Source organism: Centroberyx affinis, unplaced genomic scaffold (assembly GCF_046629955.1).
Source record: "Centroberyx affinis isolate AG114_WGS23_722 - 3 ecotype Tasmania unplaced genomic scaffold, CSIRO-AGI_Caff_v1 ptg001832l_1, whole genome shotgun sequence".
Taxonomy (NCBI): Eukaryota; Metazoa; Chordata; class Actinopteri; order Beryciformes; family Berycidae; genus Centroberyx; species Centroberyx affinis.
Window position 1 is genome coordinate 61526 of NW_027280212.1, and position 17106 is coordinate 78631.

Consider the following 17106-nt stretch of genomic DNA (forward strand, 5'->3'; position numbering starts at 1 on the left):
ATGAGTGGCTGCAACTGGCTGGAAACACATCTGTAGATTTTTTATTGCTATTATTTATATTGGCTTATTTGAAACAGCCAAGCATATTGATACCATATAACAGTAATCTATTGCACTGTACATGTGTGCAAAGCCAAAGCTTGTTTCCAACACTTGACAGCTGATGAGTATCAGATGTGTTATGATGACACATCACCTGCCTCTAGAGGCGCTGCAGTCCAGCTGTCAGTGTGGAGGCTGAGTCAAAAGGTGGCAGAGAGTCAATGGGCTTGGTAACTTGTTTCAGAACAAGCACAGATCCTGTACAGACCCACGGCGCATGTGTTCAGTTCAGTTCAATTCAATACAATGCAGTGAAGCACTGCGACACAGTTATCGGTTAAATGATTCCACTAACGTCAGTTAAATACCACAAGGTGGGCTATACGTTACCACCGTTAATGTTTGAAGGGCAGCAAAAGACGTGTTATGGGGTTGTTGTTTACAAATCCCGTTAGGCGAGTTCAGCAAATGGTGAAATGATAAGTTTCACTTTTGTTTTCACACCGGGAATCTCTGTGGATTGAGTTCAGTGCTGCTGGTCTGCTGTCTGTGCTTCTCCACATGACAAACATGATGTGATGTGACATCAGGCGCATTAGAGATCGATTTGGATCAATTTCTTTACATTGACCTACTTTTGATTTTGTGCTTCTGTATGGGAACCACTGCATCTCTTAGCCACAGACGCCCTCTAGAGGTCATCTCATGAAGCAACATCTCGCTAAGTGTTACCTGACTGACTGACTGACCTGAATTTGTCTCCTGATGTCCTCGGCTGTGCTGTCGGAAAAAGCAAAAATGACACATCGATTTATTCTGTCCACAGAAAATGAGAGACCCACAAAACTGAGAATGTCTGATTGGGATGATCAGGAAGTAATGGAATACATGTCACGGCATAATGTATACTAAATTTAAGCAAAAGGAAATGTATTCTGTTATGTTACTTAAAGAAAGAAATCTATTCTAATTGCAAGTACTTGTGTTCATTTACAAGGTTACTGTAATTTATCCATTTAAACAGTGGCAGGTGTTCTATGTCTTTATAAAATGTGGCATAGAAGAAAATTGTCTGTATGCAAACCTGAACAACTATTTATTTTTATTATTTGTGGTACCTTTATACGTCAAATATGAAAAAAAACAAAAACGAAACACACTTCGGTAATCACTTGGACTATGTGATTTATTTCAATTTTGATGCGATAATTTGTGTTTAAATAGAGTTAGGAGAGATTGTTTCTAGTTATACATGTTAAATCATCAAGTTTTCCTGTGATAAGGTGACAAAGCTCCTCCTCCCCCCTTCAGTGATCTTATAAATTGCTCCTCCACCATCTCCTCTCCTCACACTCCAAACCTACTAATCTCTCAGCAGTAAGGCAACTTTCCAAGATACAACGCCATTCTCAGCACACACTGACAACATGCTGGGGATCCTCTGCACTCTCATCACTGCTCTAACATGTAAGGAGGCTGACTTACTGCAGCTTTGACCTCATGTTGGATTCATCAGCCTGTGTGTTTCTCTTGACTCCATGTCATCTTGTTGTTTCCCAGGTGTGAGTGGTGTGACGGTGGTGACACAGAAGCCTCCTGTTGTGAGGCTGAGGAGAGGAGAGACAGCCACCATGGACTGTAACCTGGGGACTGTTACTAGTGATTCAGCTCGCTGGTATAAACAGGTTCCAGGAGGAGTTACTCAGCATGTATTGAGGTTCCGCCATAGCTGGAGCTCTGTACTTTATGGTTCTGGATTCTCCTCTCCCAAATTCACATCTAATCATCAGTCTCAAACAGATTATCGTTTGATCATCAACACTGTGGAGGAGGGAGACTCAGCAGTCTATTACTGTCATACATGGGATCTTTCTGTTAAAGAGTTCGTATCACAGTGATTTACACCATGACAAAAACCTCCTCACTAAATGCACTCACTTCTGCTTTCTGATCCTCTTACAGAAGTTAACTGAATCTGAAGCTGTTCATTAACCAAAGCCTGTAATATTAACACACTACCTGAACAACTGGTTATGTGTATGTTGTGTTTGAAATTGAACTTCTGAAGGAGTTTGTGGGTGTAAACATGCAGGTTCAGGTGGAGTCCCTCAGTGTGCTTTGAGTTGGTCGCATTATTGTTGTTTTTCAGTTTTTCTCTGATTTTACCTCTCATAATAAACATAATAAACATTTTGTTTTCAGTTCAAGTCAAACTGTCAACTGATCGTCAATATTCTGGAGAACAGAGACTCGACTAGTATTGTAAGACATGGCATTCTGGGAAATGTAAAATACATTAATTTGTAATAAGGGAGATATATATTGCTGTGACATGACTGACAAATGAAGATGACAACAATGGAGAGTTTTAAAATCTTGATTCCAAAACACAATGAATGCATTTTGGAAGAAAAAAAAAATATTACACAAAGTTCATTATTCAATGTATCTAAAATATAGAGGAAGCACTAAAACTTGGACTTAGGTCACCAACTGTCCATAGTAGTGTAATTATTTTACATTGTTTGCTATCAATCGGTTTATTGGAGTAGATTCACACTTTTGAAATGGTGGATCTCTCATTATCAAATGAGACTCTTTGTATATCAGCAATCAAAAATCTTTTGAAGGAGAATCATCAGTGACTTTGGAGCTGAAGCCTCCCTGTTGATTTACACATTAATATACAGTAACTCAGATCAAATTGTCATTGACTACACTTACCGTCTTCCTCCTCCTCTTTCTCCTCCACTATTCAGATGATGTTCATGTTCTGCAGTGACAAAATGCTGAACAATCTGCTGTGTCGTCACTGTTTTAACATCAGAGATCAATTACATTCAAATATTTAGTTTAAAACTTTTCTCTTGTTGGTTATGTGTTTGTGGTGTTTGTTGGTGTAAACTGATTCAGGTGGAGTCCCTCAGTCTGCTTTGAGTTGGTCGTGTGGCATGTTGAAGGCCAGCAGAAGCAACTGTATGTACCAGCAGCCTCACTTCTATATTTATGATTATTTTTCAGAATAAACATCATCTTTTAAAATATCCCACTATGAATCCAGTTTTATTTTTTCAGTTTTCTTAGATTTTACCTATATAAAAGTGGTTGTTTTCAGTTCAAGTCAAAAAGTAAATGAATCAATGTTCTAGAGACTGGAGACTCAATTGACTAGTATTGTAAGACATTGAATTCTGGCAAACGAGGATTGCAGTGAAACGCACCATTACAGAAAGAGTTTGGATCAACAATTAAAAGATAGCAACACTAGGAACAATAACATATTGACAACCAGCATTATCAATTTTATAGATTTACAGTAAAACATATTTGATAGCACAGCATATACATGTCAATCTGCCTATCTTCTCAAATACTTTTTAACCCTCCTGTTGTGTTCGTTTCATGTTTATTAATTTTGTGTTCCCGGTCTAAAATTACCGCCCCATAATCGCTGATTATAAATCCATAATAATACATATATTATCACCTAATGTTGTGTCAGATCTTTTTATCAAGTTAAGTTCTTGTGAACATTACAAGTTTTGAGCTTCTATTTGCTATTTAGGGCCTGTAGGCCTCATTGACCTGAGCTCATACAACTCGTTTTTGAGTAAAAAAAAAAAGCATAATGTATGGATTATTTTGACTATAACAAATACTCAGATGAAACATATTGTGCTATTTATCACAGACTACTTTGTGTCAAAGTTTAACAAGGACATTTGTTTTGAAACCATTTAAAAAATAAAGAAAGGACATAGGCCCAAAACTACACATGAAAACTTTACTGCATCTTCACTGTCAGTTTCCTGGCCTCTCTCCTCCTCACCAGTGTCATGATCAAAGATAAGATCAAGAGCCTCACATACAGTATATTGTTTGGTCATTGTGCTGCCACAGAATGAATTGTGAGCAAGGCCTCAAAAAAGCTTTATATACGCTGCGAGAAAAGTTCTATTGAAACAATGTTGTGATTGTTTGTGAGAATGCCAACAGGTGTGGTTCCCGTGAGGGACAGATTCTATTGGGGAAAGGTTCCCGTGGGGGTTGCCATGGAAGCCAAGAAGGGGAGTGAGGTGTGTGTGTGTGTGTGTGTGTGTGTGTGTGTGTGTGTGTGTGTAGGTGTGTGTGTGTGTGTGTGTGTGTGTGTGTGTGTGTGTGTGTGTGTCTGTGCTCAAACACACATGCATGTGGGGGTCTGGGAGAGGAAGTGTGTCCATCTGATGAATGGGCATGTGCCTGAACTCAATTTTATACACTAATTGTAGTCTCACCCATTCATTTCTAATGACCGGTCATTTTTGACTGGGAACACCACAGGTGTACAAAAGTTAAATAAAACACCCAAAATTTGATGAAAATTATCAAAATTTATTTTGTGTGTTCAGATGCCCTGTGTGGACAAAGTCATGGAACCTTATGACAATCAGATTAAATTAACTAAATTTTTCAGAGAGAAAACTTGTAAATCGTTCAAATTCGACCGGAAACAACAGGAGGGTTAACTGAAATCCTACTGTTTGAAATAGAATTGACCTTAATTTTAAATTTGGGGGAAATTGCTGAAATGAATGTGACATGATGAAAGTAAAATTAATGAAGAGTTTTTAGAGTTCTAGTCCAAAAACACAATGATTACATTTTGGAAGAAAAAAAACAATTTCTCAAAGTTGTAAAAATGTGGATCAACCACTATGTAAAACTGTTACCATGTTGTTAACCTAGGACTTAAGTCACCATGTCCTTAGTACCAAATATGAATCAAAGCCTGCAAAGCTAGTTCAGGCAGACAACTCAAGTTGCGCCACCAGACATGTGATACACACTGCTCATCGCAACTCATATCCAATGATCCCCTCACAATAAGGCGGTCTATTGAAGCTACCAAATGCGCTTGCTCACTCTCTCTCACATTGCCCATGCTGCTGCTACGCTGCTCAGACTGACGATCACTGCTGCTATGGTTGCTACGGTTACTGCTGCTGCTCAACATGCCAACATTTCATCACCCCCACCTCCACTCCAGCATCCACCTGTAGGCTTTGATTTCTAGGTTTCCCCCAGGGGGGAAGTTCCCTATCGTCAATCTCTACTCTCTCATTTGGCTCGATTAGGTGTATTCTTCTTCCTTCCTCCTCTTCCTCTTTCTCCTCCACTTTTCAGATGATGTTCATGCTGTTCAATGACAACATGCTGGACAATCTGCTCTGTCATCACTGTTTTAACCTCAGAGAAACATCAATCCAATTAAAATATTTAGTTTAAAACTGGCTTTCTCTTAATCAATGTTATTTTTTTAACTTGTATTTATCCAGCAACACCCTGCTTCACATTCTCACAGTCTCACACATTCACAGCTGGGAGCTTCCCAGTACAACCAGTCTTCTTCTGTTGGCCATTGAGCAGCTCCACTGGGGCTTTAGTGCTTTGCTCGATGGCTCCTCAACAGTAGTTGCTGAGGAAGGGAAGAGTGTGAATCTGAGTGTGAAAGTGAATCTTCACTTTCCTCGACCACATTTTCCAAACCCGTCTGGAGATTTGATCCAGTGACTTTCCAATCACAATCCTGCTTCTCTAACCTTTAGGCAACCTGCTGAGATTGTCAGTTTTTTTTTTTTTGTATAGATGTCAGCTGCCAATATTTTACTCTTGATATTGCCAATGATGACACCTGTATCTTGGTAATATGTTCCAAACAAGAATCGCTCAATATGTATTAAGATTTTACCATAGCTTCCTTAACTTTGGCTCTGATTTCTCCTCTGACTGCTTCACATCTAATGCCCAGTCTGACAAAAAATGTAGTTTTATCATTGGTAATGTGGGGGAAGAAGACTCAGCTGTCGCCCTCTAACAGGCTGTTTTGGTTGAACCACTCATCTAGTCGAGTAGAGCACTGAAATTTGCATGGACGTGCTCAGCCAATTAGGATGAGCCTATACAACTCTATGGGGTTGCATAGGCTCTATAGGTATACTACAGATTTATTTAGGAAGAAATAAATTATTACGAAACGTTATTTATTCAACGCCTCTAAAATATAGAGGAACCACTATGTAAAACTGTTACCATGTTGTTAACCTAGGACTTAGGTCACCAACTATCGATCAGTTCCCCCAGTCACTGTGGCTGTTTCTTTCACTTGTAATCATAAATTTCAAAATCACCATTTAATTACTTCTAAAACTTCTCTACTCTGGATCATTTCAAGAATGATGTGTTTATTTATTTCTTATATCAAAGACACATTGTTTTTTTTTTTCATTGGAAGTTTTTCCTTAGAACTATAAAGTCTCTTGGCTAAGACCCTCCCCTTTCCTCTCCTCTGTACATATAAGCTTCTTCTTCAGTCTCTCCTCTCCTCACACTCCAGTGCTGCTCATCTCTCAGCTGGACAGTAAGGAGGTTTACACCACACACTGACAACATGCTGGGGATCCTCTGCACTCTCATCACTGCTCTAACATGTAAGGAGGCTGACTTACTGCAGCTTTGACCTCATGTTGGATTCATCAGCCTGTGTGTTTCTCTTGACTCCATGTCATCTTGTTGTTTCCCAGGTGTGAGTGGTGTGACGGTGGTGACACAGAAGCCTCCTGTTGTGGCGCTGAGGAGAGGAGAGACAGCCACCATGGACTGTAACCTGGGGACTGTTACTGGTGCTTCAGCTCGCTGGTATAAACGGGTTCCAGGAGGAGTTCCTCAGCATGTACTGAGGTTTCATCATAGCTGGAGCTCTGTGCGTTATGGCTCTGGTTACTCTATATATGAGCAATCAAAACTAATTTCAAGGAGAATCATCAGTGACTTTGAAGCTGCAGCCTCTTTGTTGATTTACACATTAATATGCAGTAAATCAGATCAAATTTTCATTGATGAACTTTACCTTCTTTCTCCATCTTCCTCATCCTGTTTCTCTTCCACTATTCAGATGCAAACACTGTACTGTTCCTGTTCCATTAAACAATTTCTGAAATGCTTTTTGAAATTTACATTCCAAAACATCTACAGTGCCTGACAATCATGTGACAAAATGGATTATATACAGTAAGCTAACATACTGATGTGTTTACAGAGAGGTTTGCATCCTTACCCCTCTTCCTGTGTCCCTTGTGAACTAATTCTTCAGTCTCTCCTCACCTGTTCATCTCTCAGCTGGACAGTAAAGGATGTTCATGTTGTTCAGTGACAACATGCTGGGGACACTCTGCTCTGTCATCACTGTTTGAAACTGTCTTTTCTCTTAATGTCAATGTTCTGTTTATTAAGCTGTGTTTATCCAGCAACACCCTGCTTCACAAAGCATCCTGCAGCATGGTGGCTCAGTGTGGCTCTGTGGCCTCTCAGTCCAACTGAAAGCCAGGATCCTACGGCTCCAAGGTGGTGGGTCACTCTGTGGAAGATTCCTTCCTACAAAGCTGCACTAAGCGCACCCTCAGACGGGCTAACAAAATCGCCCCGGACCTTCTCATGTCCTGCATGAGGACTATGAACTCCTGCCCTCTGGGAAGCGCTTCAGGGTGCCAAGCGGCAGGAGGAATAAGCAAAAACACTCTTGTTCCTCACTCCATGACACTGTTCAACCCACAGAGGTGTGCAGGGTGGTGATCGAACCCCCCACCCCCCAGCGCGCACACACACACACACACACACACACACACACACACACACACACACACACACACACACACACACACAAACACACTTACACACACACCAACTGTGCTCATGACCTTGGACATGGACTGTTGGGTAAGGCAGGGAACTATGGCATGCTGACAGATGGACAGGTGAAGGACTTAGCAGGTGTTGTTTCTATGTTGCATCATGTCATTTTGATGATGTGTTTTAATGTTGTGTCATGTCATTCTGATGATGTGTTTTAATGTTGTGTCCTGTCATTTTGATGATTGTTGGAACATGTGTTGCCAGACAAATTTCTGTGAGAACAGACAATAAAGAATTATCTTAACTTATCTTATCTTCATGGTGATCTACACCTTGACAAAATCCTCCTCAGGAGAATCCACTCACTTCTGCATTTCTAGCCTCTATATTAACATGTTTAGACCTCCTGAATGTGAAGTTCCCCTGGTCGCTGTAGGTAAAAGTATCTTTCATAACCAGTCCAAATTAAACTTTTAAGTCATGAGTTATGAGTTCACAAATTAAAAAAATTCATAATATCTAAATCATTACTACTGTGAAATAATGATGTTGTGACAAGAATTATATTTCTTTCTTTCTTACATCAAACACAAAAAAAAATTGTAACTAGAAACTTTTTCTGTGGAACTATAAAGTCTCTTGGCTAAGACCCTCCCCTTTCCTCTCCTCTGTCCATATAAGTCAGTCTCTCCTCTCCTCACACTCCAGTGCTGCTCGTCTCTCAGCTGGACAGTAAGGAGGTTTACACCACACACTGACAACATGCTGGGGATCCTCTGCACTCTCATCACTGCTCTAACATGTAAGGAGGCTGACTTACTGCAGCTTTGACCTCATGTTGGATTCATCAGCCTGTGTGTTTCTCTTGACTCCATGTCATCTTGTTGTTTCCCAGGTGTGAGTGGTGTGACGGTGGTGACACAGAAGCCTCCTGTTGTGATGCTGAGGAGAGGAGAGACAGCCACCATGGACTGTAACCTGGGGACTGTTACTGATTATCAAGCTGTATGGTATAAACAGGTTCCAGGAGGAGTTCCTCAGTATGTACTGAGGTTTTATCATAGCTGGAGCTCTGTAGAATATGGCTCTGGATTCTCCTCTCCCAAATTCACATCTAATCATCAGTCTCAAACAGATTATCGTTTGATCATCAACACTGTGGAGGAGGGAGACTCAGCAGTCTATTACTGTGAAACATGGGACACTTCTGTTAATGAGTACGTATCACAGTGATTTACACCATGACAAAAACCTCCTCACTAAAATACTTCTGCTTTTTGAGACTCTCACACATCTTGACTGAGACTGAAGCCGTAAAAAACATTTCCCTCTGTAAAATCCCCACATGTACAATTATATATCACTTGCTACAAACCTGTAAATCTCATTGATGGATTTTCAAATGAATCCAATAGACAACAAGTGAAAACTAGCTTAAGGCTAGTTCCATGCTTGCCACCTGTGTGTCTTGGCGAATTCAAGTTTAATAATGAAAAATTCATTAAAAAAAATAATACTAAAATCACCAGTAATACAGTAGCTAGCTCACTGCTCCCACTTAAAGTAATAATCTGACATTTTTCTAAAAGATAAAAATTGCTTTGCCACTCTCTTTCACTGATCAATACAACACAAAATAGTTTCAGTTTATACCTTGAAACATTTTCATTTGTTGTTCTGAACACCTGGTGTCATGTCGGTCTTTCTTGGGAAAAATCCTCTGCTATCTGATATAATTTTACACTTCCAACAGCAGTAGCCTACAACAGTTAATAAACAAAAACTAATAAACAGAGGAAGAAATCAATAGCTTGCATGAGCAGCGTTAGGCACCGTGACTGAAGAGACTAAGAGAAGAACGATACATAAAGAAATTCAATCTTCATCAACAGAAACTTTAAGGAAAAAGACTTCACTGTACTGGTGACATTGTTTGATTACAAAGTAATCTGTGGGAAGAGCAGTGCATAAACACCACAGCAAAGAACACTTATCACCAAAGATTTCTCCAAAACACAAGAATCTCATGGATTAACACTTTAAAATAACCAACAGGGCGATCAGCTGGCCTTGAAAGGTTTTTACCACAGTCAAGTCAGATGTGCAGTTCAACAATGAACTAATGAAAATGACACAGTCACTCACCTGACAACAGGTCATCTAGATTCAGAGATTCATCATGGGCTTCTCATCAATTAATAATAATAATTTGGGATCAAGAGGTAGCATAGGGAGCATTACTCTCTGCCCTGCTATCATAGAACTTACTAGTGTTTTTTAGACATTATGTACAAACTGCAGGGACCATTATAATATGAGCCTGAATAGCTATGAAGAGATATTCTCATGAAGACAACAAGGTATAAAATGAGAGGTTTTGGGATGGAATGACTAGATGTTATTATGTGAAATCAAATACATTATCTAGTGAACATCTGAATGAAAAGTGTGTTCAGTGTTGAAACTCCTCCCCCTCCCCTTCTCCTCTCCTCAGTCTCCTTATAAGCTTCTTCTTCAGTCTCTCCTCTCCTCACACTCCAGTGCTTCTCATCTCTCAGCTGGACAGTAAGGAGGTTTACACCACACACTGACAACATGCTGGGGATCCTCTGCACTCTCATCACTGCTCTAACATGTAAGTTATTACTTCTTATTCCTTTTCCAGGCCATATTTTCAGCCATAAACCTTCCACTGATGTGTTTTTCTGTGTATGTTGACAGATGTTGAAGGAGTGATAGTGCTGACCCAGACGCCTGCTGTCCAGACAGTTTCTACAGGACAAGAGGTCATTATGAGCTGCAACATTGAGAGATATGATAGCAATTATGTCAATTGGTATAAAAAGGTTCCTGGTGGGGTTCCTCAGTATGTTCTGAGATTTCACCATAGTAGCAGTTCACTCGAGTTTGGAACAGGATTCTCCTCCAGTCGATTCAACTCTAAATCCTTATCAAGTACAGATTATCAGTTCATCATCAAGCGGGCAGAGGCAGGAGACTCTGCTGAGTATTTCTGTCAGACATGGGATGACTCTGCTGCTGGAGCTGTATCACAGTGATTCACACCATGACAAAAACCTCACTGAGTCTCACTACAGCTTTTATGAATGCTGACCCAAATCAAATAAAGCCAAAACAGCAAACCTGGAACAAAACAAGAAAGGATGCTGAACAAAAGCCTCTAGAGAGACAAGAGCATGTGAAATATTTCCATCCACATAACATTTGGAACAAACTTTGCTGGATTGTCTGAATGACGCTCTTATCAAGGACAACATCATCATCATCACCGTCATCACTCTGATTTCAATGATCATCTGGACTTTAAACATTCCCATGAAAACAAAAGGATGCAGCAGAGATTTCAGAAACAATGTTGAAGTCCAGCGGTGCTTTGGAATATAGGCTCACTGATGAAGGGAATGAGATGTTGACAGTGAAAGTTAGATTGGTCTGAAAAGGAAGTTTCAGTTCCACTCCCCTCATTAGTGAGAGTCTGGAGGTTTTTGTACGGCCATGTGTACAAACTGAATCACTGTGGTATTCGGACAAGGCACCAAGCTGATTGTGACAGGTGAGTCCTGTTTAACTGCTCATAATACATGCTAGTTCTCCTATTTTGTTAGTGCATTAGTAGGAAATAATCAAGTCATGTGTAAATAATTTATAATATTTAAATCGTATGTTCAGTACATGATAATTGAAGCTTTTACATCATCTTTAATATCAAGCAGGTATAGTAAAAATGTGCCATGGGTCACAATAGCTGAAATGTTTTCTATACAGTTTTCTACAGTTTTTTATTGTAGTGGAATTTAGACATGTGCAAGATTGTGTTAATTCATCTACTTTACACAAGTTTTATTTCAACTGCTTTCCTCACTGCAATTCCAATTTAGCAACATTAAATATTTTGTCAACAGTAATTAACCTAAGGTATTAAACAATAATTAGTTGTGCTTTAATCTGGTAAAATTAAAAGTTACTCTTAAATTCTGATTGAATTATATCCTCTTTCAAGAAGACAAAGTAATCACTATGTATGTTGACTGTGTTTGAAAATATGTTTTCTTCAGTGGTGAAATAGCCACCGTTTGATAAAAGTGACACCTACTGTACTTTTACACAATGACTGATAACATTACAAGAAATTATAATTAATTATGCTGTTTTTAAGGACAGTAAGTAACTTAATATTTTGTTTTGCAAGTTGATAATACTTTTACAGAATTTGTCCTCAGTATTTCCGAACTGAAGTCAACTGAGTGATGAATTGGAAATGATTTAGTTCCAAAATAGATAGATAACATTTTGGAAAATGAACTCTGCTGATGCTTTAGGTGATGATTTATTGTTTGGACACTTCGTTGCAAACTTGTTTAGTCCTTCAAAGTCATTATTTCAAATTATGAACACAAATAATCCATTAACACAATAGATTATCATGCTATTTTCCGTAGTGAATGCCTGACATTGTGGATTGTTTTGATGAATGTCTCCATCTCCTGCAGGCTCCACCCTCCCTCCTCCTGTCTTGACAGTCTTCCCTCCGTCCAGTGATGAGCTCCAGTCCAACAAAGCCGCTCTGGTCTGTCTGGCCAGTCTGCCCAGTCCGTCTTTGGGTTTTGCAGATGTTACCTGGATGGCTGATGGGAGTTCAGTGAGCAGTGGGGTCTCTACCAGCACCGCTGTTCAGCAACCAGGCCAGACTTTCCAAATCAGCAGCTATCTGTCCATCCAGACGTCAGACTGGAACAAGGATAAGGTCTACACATGTAAAGTGTCTGTGGGCTCCAAGGCTTCAGAGAAAACCATCAAGAAGTCAGACTGCCCCACTGAAGAATAGTAGGCTGCCAGAATTACCGTTTCAAATCTGCTTCTTTCTTGCTTGTGCTGTTTGGGCATTGCAAGGTTTAGACATTAGAAATCTTGATGTTCAGAAAGAATTTTTAAAATAATGTTGTAAGACTTGTGTCTCTGTCCCTGTAATAAATATTGTTACAGTTAGGTGGGAGAATTGTTTTAGCTTTGCAATTGCTGTATTTTGTTTGGTTTGATTCAATAAAAAGCATTGTGGTTTAAAAAAAAGTTTGTATTTCATTGGTACTCATGAGAAATGAGATCCAAACCAAAAAATTGGATTAAGACTGGACTATAATCTCTTTTTAATAAATTAATTAACGTTTAGCCTGTTGTTACAATTACCAATCAAATATGCAACACGTGATTTATTTTTAAATGTGGACACTTGTGTACGTTCCCAAACAGTTTGTTTCACAATATAATAAGGAAATAAAATATATTTCCATTCATCAATACCCATGTTATTTGATATATCACTGTCACTGTACACTACAACATGACAATAGAGATAAATTCACTGTGAAAATCTACACATGCACAGATGGTACAAACTGGTTGGAAAAGCCTGGTAATGGTTGAAAAAAACAAAAATCATCCAACATGAGCAGTAACTGCAGATGACTTTGCATCCCCAGTCAGTGAAGCATCACCTCTCTACTCCTCCCTCCCTGCCTTCCCAGGATGCACCTGCTGGCCTCCTCTCCTTATTTATAGCTCCATGCAAATGAAGAGGTTGAGTCTCGGCTCTCACTAATATATGAGTGGCAGCAACTGACTGGAGACACATCTGTAGATTTTTTTATTGTTAATATTTAGATTGTCTTATTTGAAGCATATATAGCATTAATACAATATCAGTAACATGAATCCATTGCACTGTACATGTGCGCAAAACCAAAGCTTGTTTCCAACACTAGACAGCTAGGCAAGGCGAGACAAGGCAAGGCAAGCGTATTTATATCGCACATTTCATACACAGCAGCAATTCAATGTACTTTACATAAATAAAATAAAAATAAAGACATAGATAAAAATACAGTGCAAGAAGATTAGAAAAGTTAAAAGTGCATTAAAATCACATTTAAAAGAAAATATAAAAGATAAAAATAAATAAATATTCCAGTGCAGATGAGTGTTGCCTTTCTTAAAAAGCCCTGGCGAACAGAAAAGTTTGAAGCCCTGATTTAAAAGATTCTAAAGTGGAGGCAGACCTCAGACTTTCTGGAAGTTTGTTCCAACCACGAGGAGCTTAAAAACTAAACGCTGCTTCTCCATGCTTTGTTCTGACCCTGGGAACAGTGAGCTGATGAGTATCAGATGTGTCATGATGACACATCACCTGCCTCTAGAGGCGCTGCAGTCCAGCTGCCAGTGTGGAGGCTGAGTCAAAAGGTGGCAGAGAGTCAACAGGCTTCGTCTGCACCGGCTCCAACAACAGCTGGGCTGCTCAAACTGACTGATAACACCAACAAAGGGAGTTTCACCAGAATTGACCAACTGTCTTTTTCTTTTTTTACTTGTCATAACCACAGTCCTGACTTACTTGTGTCAGAAAAAGAGAAAATGATGATGACATCAATTTATTCTTTACACAGAAAATGAGAGACCCACACAACTGAGAATGTCTGATATCATGCAGAGTTGGGAAGTAATGGAATACTAAATACAAATAAAAGGAAATGTATTCCATGGTTACCTAAAAAATATGTATTCTGATTACAAATACTTGGGAAAGGTTAGAGGATTACTTCTGGAAGTACTTTTAAAGTGAAAGCAAGAAACTTTGCAGGCCATTTAAACAGTGGCAGGTGCTCTGTGTCTATCAAATGTGGCACAGAAGAGAATTAGTGTTTGGATGCAAAACTTAAAAGCATTTCCTGAACTGTCATTTTGATTTTTTTCTTATCTGTAGTACCTTTATACCTCAAATATGGCAAAGTAATCTGAAAGCAAATGAACATAATTAGAATTTGGGTAATGCCTTCAATTACCTTATTGATTTCTATTTTGATGAGGTCACTTGTGTTTCCTACAAGTTTTCCTGTGATAAGGTGACAAAGCTCCTCCTCCCCCCCTTCAGTGATCTTATAAATTGCTCCTCCAGCATCTCCTCTCCTCACACTCCAAACCTACTAATCTCTCAGCAGTAAGGCAACTTTCCAAGATACAACGCCATTCTCAGCACACACTGACAACATGCTGGGGATCCTCTGCACTCTCATCACTGCTCTAACATGTAAGGAGGCTGACTTACTGCAGCTTTGACCTCATGTTGGATTCATCAGCCTGTGTGTTTCTCTTGACTCCATGTCATCTTGTTGTTTCCCAGGTGTGAGTGGTGTGACGGTGGTGACACAGAAGCCTCCTGTTGTGAGGCTGAGGAGAGGAGAGACAGCCACCATGGACTGTAACCTGGGGACTGTTACTAATAGTGCAGCTCGCTGGTATAAACAGGTTCCAGGAGGAGTTCCTCAGTATGTACTGAGGTTTTACCATGGCTGGAGCTCTGTAGAATATGGCTCTGGTTTCTCCTCTCCCAAATTCACATCTAATCATCAGTCTCAATCAGATTATCGTTTGATCATCAACACTGTGGAGGAGGGAGACTCAGCAGTCTATTACTGTCATACGTGGGACAGCTCTGTTAACCAGCACGTATCACAGTGATTTACACCATGACAAAAACCTCCTCACTAAATGCACTCACTTCTGCTTTCTGCCCCTTTCACAGAAGTTAACTGAATCTGAAGCTGTTCATTAACCAAAGCCCTCTGCAATATGAACACACTACCTGAACAACTGGTTATGTGTTTGTTGTGTTTGGAATTTAACTTCTGAAGGAGTTTGTTGGTGTAAACAGGTTCAGGTGGAGTCCCTCAGTGTGCTTTGAGTTGGTAGCATTATTGTTATATTTCAGTTTTACTCTGATTTTACCACTTATGAAAAACATGTAGATTTTAGTCTCAGTCAAACTGTCAATTGATCATCACTGTTTTAGAGAACGGAGACTCAACTGACTAGTATTGTAAGTCATGGGATTTTGGTAAAGGAGGATCACAGTGTAACGCACGATTAGAGGGACAGTTAGAGTCAACAGTTTAAAAATGTGTCAATCTCGATTTGAAACAAACATTTAAAAACAGCATCATTACTTTTTTGATTTACAGAAATGCATTTTGCATATCACAGCATATATATCTCAATATACTCATTCTATCATTTACTTTCTAATTGATTAATAATTGTAATAAAAATAATAATAATTATAATTATAATCCTATTGTTTGAAATAAAACAGACATTATTTTTCAATATGTAGGAATATATATTGTTGAAATGAATTTGACAGGAATGAACACTATGAATGTTTTTTCCAAGAAAAAAAGAAATATTACCCAAAGTTCATAATTCAGTGTATCTAAAATATAGAGGAACCACTATGCAAAACTGTTATGTTGTTAAACTAGGACTTTTTTTTTTTTTTTTTTTTTTACACTGTTTGCTATCAATCAGTTTATCAGAGTAGATTCGCACTTTTGAAATGGTGGATCTCTCATTATCAAATGAGACTCTTTGTATATCAGCAATCACAAATCTTCTCAAGGAGAATCATCAGTGACTTTGAAGCTGAAGCCTCCCTGTTGATTTACACATGAATATACAGTAAATCAATTTTGACAGTTTGACCATGTTGATATTTGTTATTGTTGTATTTGTTATCGTTATCTTGTGTGTTTTTCATCAAATACTGTAAGTAAGTAATGTAAAACTGATGTTGTGATATGTATAGTGATGACTTCTGTTGTCACATGATCTGTAATTACTACCACCTGTTGGCACAGAAAGTCTTTGTAAACCCACACCTGATGCCAATCAAGTGAAGAGCGAACCTGAAGAAGCCACAATGCGAAACGCGTTGTTCGCCCCAATATCTTATATGAATTAAACTAAAAAAGTCGATTTGAACAATCCCGGTGTGCGCTGGATTACTTTGATCTCAAATTGTCATTGACTACACTTACCGTCTTCCTCCTTCTCTTCCACTATTCAGATGATGTTCATGTTGGACAATGAGAACATGCCGGGGACACTCTGCTCTGTCATCACTGTTTTAACATCATAGATGCATCAATGTGTGATAGCTGCTAGGTGGAAGGCACCGCCTTTAGTAGTTGGGTCATTGGAACTGATGAGCGGTCCACTCCCCTTTATAAAGACAGGTGTGTCAGTCAGTCTTCCTCTGTTTGAGCCTGACAAAGGTTTGGCGTGTACCTCGCCTTGTTCCTGCAATACAATTGATGCAGATTCTAGGGTGGCTTTTCCCTTGGTGATTCCTGTGTGGTCTGTGCTGTAGCCCAGTGGTTATGAGGTGTGCTCCTATGGTGAGGATCCAGGCTTGGTCCCGTGCTGTCAGCCTATGACGGTTGTGGCAGGCACAGGCAGTGCAGTGATAGGCCAGTCACCCTTTCCTTCTGTCTCACACAAAGCATAGCTTAGGCTTCGTGCAGGACCCAGTGCCAGGCTGCTCTTTTG

The 17106-nt window shown here is 39.4% G+C and overlaps 1 protein-coding gene and 2 pseudogenes across 1 annotated transcript; all 3 read left to right on the forward strand.

The window, feature by feature from the left end:
- Positions 1–195: 195 nt before the first annotated feature.
- On the forward strand, positions 196–307 carry LOC139652594 (small nucleolar RNA SNORA17; annotated as a pseudogene).
- Positions 308–8472: 8165 nt separating this feature from the next.
- On the forward strand, positions 8473–12744 carry LOC139652582 (immunoglobulin lambda-1 light chain-like). The gene is made up of 4 exons (XM_071529690.1): positions 8473–8512; positions 8606–8927; positions 11247–11284; positions 12222–12744. Exons 1-4 carry the CDS (start codon positions 8473–8475, stop codon positions 12554–12556), a joined length of 735 nt encoding a protein of 244 aa, XP_071385791.1. The 3' UTR covers positions 12557–12744.
- A 1167-nt stretch (positions 12745–13911) lies between these two features.
- LOC139652599 (small nucleolar RNA SNORA17) lies at positions 13912–14037 on the forward strand (annotated as a pseudogene).
- The last annotated feature ends 3069 nt before the right edge of the window (positions 14038–17106 follow it).

Excerpts from the sequence above, each read along its gene's own strand:
- LOC139652582 (XM_071529690.1), top strand. The coding sequence starts at position 8,473 with ATGCTGGGGATCCTCTGCACTCTCATCACTGCTCTAACAT. Across the intron at positions 8,928-11,246 it reads TGGGACACTTCTGTTAATGA|TGTGGTATTCGGACAAGGCA; the intron begins GTACGTATCACA and ends AAACTGAATCAC. Across the intron at positions 11,285-12,221 it reads CACCAAGCTGATTGTGACAG|GCTCCACCCTCCCTCCTCCT; the intron begins GTGAGTCCTGTT and ends CATCTCCTGCAG.